We start from the raw sequence: 4,751 nt of genomic DNA, 5'->3' as shown, positions 1-4,751 counted from the left end.
CGGATCTGATCGAGGAATGTGTGTGTGTGTGTGTGTGTGTGTGTGTGTGTGTGTGTGTGTGTGTGTGTGTGTGTGTGAAAACACACACACACACACACGCTCTCTATCTTTCTCTCTTGTATCTGTATCGTAGGACTATCTTAGGACCCTATCAATATTGTAGCACTTGAAGCAGTTGCTTTGCTTCTTTTTTTTTTAATAGTATGGACTTTTTAGGGGTCTTAATCATTGATTGCACCTACTGTGAGTCGTTTTGGATAAAAGCATCTGTTCAATAAATGTAATGTAATGTAATGTAATGTGTGTGTGCATGCGTGTGTGTGTGTGTGTGTGTGTGTGTGTATGTGTGTGTGAATGTGTGAATGTGTGTGTGCGGCCTGTCTGTGTGCGTTACGTTGGTTTTTTGTGTAGATGTGCATCCTTCTTAGGATGTGTGTGTTGTAGTGCATCACACATATTGCACGTGTCTGTGTTTGCATGCGAGTGTGTGTGTCCTCCTGTTTCCTCGAATGTCTGTCGTGTGTGTGTGTGTGTGTGTGTGTGTGTGCGTGTGTGTGCGACCACAGACATTACCGTAATCATGTGTTTGCTGGTGGGACTTCCTGTAACACTGCCTGCACTGGATTCTGGTTTAGGCATCAATAAATTCACCAAGAGGCTACGGAAGCCCAACGCCATCGACAACAATGAGCTGCTAGACTTCCTGTCCAGGGTGCCTTCAGATGTAGAGAAGGTAAAGTCTCCTCTCCCTCCTCCCCGCCCCGGGATTACCCTCCCAGGAAGCTTCCGATCCCGTCCCAAGCGTCTCTCTGTGTGCCGGGCTGCCGGCTGTGTAATTAGCCCCCGCCTGTATAATTATCCACCTCCCTGTGATCCTGCTGGGCCCTTTCTCTCCTTTGTTTTTGCTTGCGCTGCCACCTCCATGGAGGCCATGTGGGTGCTGTTCCCAGGCTGCTCTCACCTGTGGTGGTGCTGGTGTTGGTGGTGGTGATGGAGGTGGTGGTGCTGGTGGTGGTGGTGCTGGTGTTGGTAGAGGCGGTGATGGTGGAGGCGGTTGTGGTGGTAGTGGTGGTGATGGTGGAGGTAGAGGTAGAGGTGGAGGTGGTGGTGGAGGTGGGCGTGGACGTAGTGCTGGTTCTGGTGTGGTGGTGGAGTTGTTGGAGTGGTTGTGGTGGTGGTGGTGGGACTGCGACTATCTCCTATCTATGGTCTCCTATCTACTATCTCCTAGCTCTTATCTAGTATCTACTGTCTCCTATCTAAGGTCTCCTATCTATATCTCCTATTTCCTAGCTACAATCTACGATCATCCACCCATGTAGTTGCTCCACTCTGGGCTTCTCCCTCTTTTCCTTTCCTCTCCACCTCTCCTCCTCTCCTCCTCTTCTCCTCTCAATTCCATTCTCTTTTCCCCCTTGTCTCATCCGCTTTCTCTTCTGTTTTGTTTGTGTGTGTGCGTGCATGCGTGCGTGTGTGTGTGTGTGTGTGCGTGCAGGCCCAGTACAGAAGCGTCCGGACCACTGCCAGCCCACAGCACCAGAACATTCTGAGGAAGAAGAAGATATCCTAGCCCCTCTCCTGGAGCTGGTTCTGCTGGGGTGGTGGTTCTGTTGGTGGACCCTCATGGTCCCTCCTAAGGGCCCAGAGAACCCAGGGGCCTCGGGCCCCTCTGGGAAGGTTCTAGAGCACATGGATGTTGCTGGAGGCTGATTGGTTCTCCCGACCAGACATTGACTTGTGATTATGTTACAGGTTCGGGACCAGAACACGAGGCCGCTGTATGAATGTACATTTCTACTTTATACAAAAGATTCTACGCTATGTTTGGAAAACTCTATTTTGTTATTTTAACATTTATGATGGCTTAATGAACCCTCTTCTTAACGTAAAGGGATGTGACCAAAGGAATGTCAATCACGACCGGAATCCTGTCTGCATCGTGTAACTGGAGTTACCGCTCTGGATATTTTATATACAATACACACAATTCATATTTTAAGAAAATCGTCAAGAATGATTTGACGTTTTGCTAGTAAAGAAAGTGTTGGATTAGGAGGTTGTAAATTAAATATTTTTATGTCTCTTCTCCAAATGAGAACGACTCTCTCAGTCAGATTCTATTGCGGCGACCGTCTCATATGCAAGATGTTGTATATTTATACACATCCGCCATGCTTTGTATTCTACCTGCGCATTGTAGCACGAGTGCTTGTGGAGGAACATTATTTATTCATATCCTTCTTGTGATCACCATTTCTAAAGGCAATAAACAGCTACGATCACACACTGTTTTCATCCTCCTCCGTCAGAACCACTACTCTCTCTCTCTTCTCCTGTCTACATCTCCCTCTGCCCGTACTGCTGTCTCACCACCCTGTCCCTGTCTGTCTCACACCATTACATCCACCCTCTCCCTGTCTCTGTTGTGTTCTTGGCTTCTCTTCTTCTTTCTCTCAGGCCCTGTCTTTTTCTGCATTCTTCTTCTCTTCATTGTGGGAGTTTTTTCTTCTCTACAAGAGGTTTTAATGAAGACTCCCACTGAGGGGACCAGCACCAGTAGTGTGTATCTGTAGTCTGTGTGGAGAAGATGAAGAGGAGAAACCTGTACAGAACCGGCTGCAGTGTGTGTGTGTGTGTGTGTGTGTGTGTGTGTGTGTGTGTGTGTGTGTGTGTGTGTGTGTGTGTGTGTGTGTGAGGGGTTCTACAACCTTACAGGGACCAGAAGGTTAAACAGAACCAGCTGTGTACTGTTTGTGTTTGTTTCTGTGTGCGTGCGTGCATGCGTGTGTGTGTGTGTGTGAGAGGGGTTCCACAGCCATACAGGAACCCTCAACATTAAACAGAACCTGCCGTAGTGCGTTCTGTGTGTGGGGAACACAGAACCCAGACCCCTCGTAATCCAAAACCTCATGCGGGTCTATTAATAACCGGCTGTCAAGGACGTGCGGAGGACATCTCCATTTGACAACACATATACCGTCCTGCATGAATATGTATAGGCGGAGCCCCGCCCCCTCAGCCCAATAAATTACCAAGTGAAATCAGGGGTGACGCAGGGAGGCTGGGGAGGTGTCTCTGCATTCTGATCGTCCTCCCAAGACTCGTTAGACATCCATATCAAACCCAAATATTCAGCCTCCAGGGTGCGGACTATGGGGGGGGTGTGTGTGTGTGTGTGTGTGTGTGTGTGTGTGCCTCTGTTTGGGGGTATAGGTCTGGGGGTGTGTGTGTTTCAGTGTGTGTGTGTGGGTGTGTGTCTGGGGATGGGTGTGTGTGTGTGTGTGTGTGTGTGTGTGTGTGTGTGTGTGGTGTGTGTTTGGGGATGTGTGTGTGAGTGCAAGCACACAGACATACAAATGCAAAGTATGTAAGGCTCTATATTGGACTCACTTTTATCAATGTATCTGTATGTTCCTTTGGTCGTTTTGAGTCCTGTGCCCACCAGACCCTTTCAAACCCACCCGTTAACAGCTGATTAACATGTTGGATCTACATCCACAAGCGTTGGGTCGTCAGCCACCATGCGTCCAATCAATGTTCTTTGTCAGCCTGCTTCTGTTGGAGTTGGAAGCGTGTGTATATCTTTGATTTTTTCATGTTATACTTCAAAGGCCTTTTGAAAGTGAGTTGAACTTCCGGTGGAGTCCCTGTCCAACCCTGATCAGTGTTGAAACACGAACACAAACACACTCCACCGCCTCGTCTCCAACGACGCCAACGTCCACACACACTTTAGCAAGTATCACAACCGCACGCACGGCACTTAAAGTTTTCAACTGCCCCTCTGTCCTGTTGCCAGGCAACAGCAGACGATGGCCTCAGCAGCAGCAGCAGCAGCAGCAGCACTGTGGGTTTGTCGTGAAGCTGTTGGTTTCAGAAGGAGGGGGTGGGGGGAACGGGGGGGGGGGGGGAGACACACACAAACAAAAAAACACACGGTCTGTCTCTCGCAGCACGGCTGACCTCGTGCTCGACGCTTCCGAGGTAGAAGCAGCCGCCGAGTGCTGGTAAGCGAGGGAGCGGGAGAGAGTGTGGCGAAGCATCTGTCTCTGTTCTCGTGAGGCTGGTCGTTCCTGGTTGCTGGCAGCGGAACGCAGCGGATGTCCAGCCTTGGAGCGGGGCGGCCCGCACGATGGCGAGCCCCATCTGGTGCCCGCTCGCAGTTGGTGAGGAGGCTGTTCGCTTCGGATGTGACCAATCAACAACCTATCCTCCTCTGGCGGTTGTCATGGTGCCCAGCAGGTGATGGGTGGCGTGTCTGTGTTCTGGGTACCACCATGGGGCCCCCTCGTCTCAGGGGCCGCCCCGACCGGAGCTGGTGGTTGTGGAGGGCCAGGTCTTCATGCCAATGTCCACCTTGTGAGGAAGGGAAGGGGAGGGGGAGGAGGAGGAGGTGGAGGAGAGGCACCTGGGAGGGGGTGGAGGAGGAGATGAGCTGGGGAGAGGGTGGAGGAGGAGGTGGTGGAGGAGGAGAGCCTAGGAGGAGCCGGTGAGATAGTGGAGGAGGAGGTGAAGGAGGAGAGGAGCCGGGGAGATTGTGGAGGAGGAGGTGATGGAGGATATGAGTCGGGAGGGGGTGGAGGAGGAGGTGATAGAGGAGAGGAGCCTGGGAGGAGGTGGAGGAGATGAGCCGGGGAGGGGGCAGAGGAGGAGGAGGTGGTGGAGGCGATGAGTTTGGGAGGGAGTGGAGGAGGAGGTGATGAAGGAGAGGAGCCTCCCCCTTTGGTACTTGGAGAGAGCTCCTAATGGAT

At 51.4% G+C, this 4,751-nt stretch overlaps 1 protein-coding gene across 1 annotated transcript in view; it reads left to right on the top strand.

Annotated features, from left to right (window-relative positions):
* The window catches only part of LOC311356734 (multiple C2 and transmembrane domain-containing protein 2-like), a 25,892-nt gene extending 23,608 nt beyond the window's left edge, over positions 1-2,284 (top strand). Inside the window, exons 21-22 of the mRNA XM_084476581.1 lie at positions 636-733; positions 1,496-2,284. Of these exons, the coding sequence (XP_084332707.1) occupies positions 636-733; positions 1,496-1,570 (173 nt within the window). The 3' untranslated portion in view covers positions 1,571-2,284. The remainder of the gene's footprint in view (positions 1-635; positions 734-1,495) is intronic.
* The last annotated feature ends 2,467 nt before the right edge of the window (positions 2,285-4,751 follow it).

The sequence above is a fragment of the Micromesistius poutassou genome (assembly GCF_964030765.1).
Source record: "Micromesistius poutassou genome assembly, chromosome: 12".
In the NCBI taxonomy this organism is placed as follows: Eukaryota; Metazoa; Chordata; class Actinopteri; order Gadiformes; family Gadidae; genus Micromesistius; species Micromesistius poutassou.
Note: the sequence above shows the minus strand (reverse complement) of the source record. Positions and strands in the feature narration are given on the sequence as shown.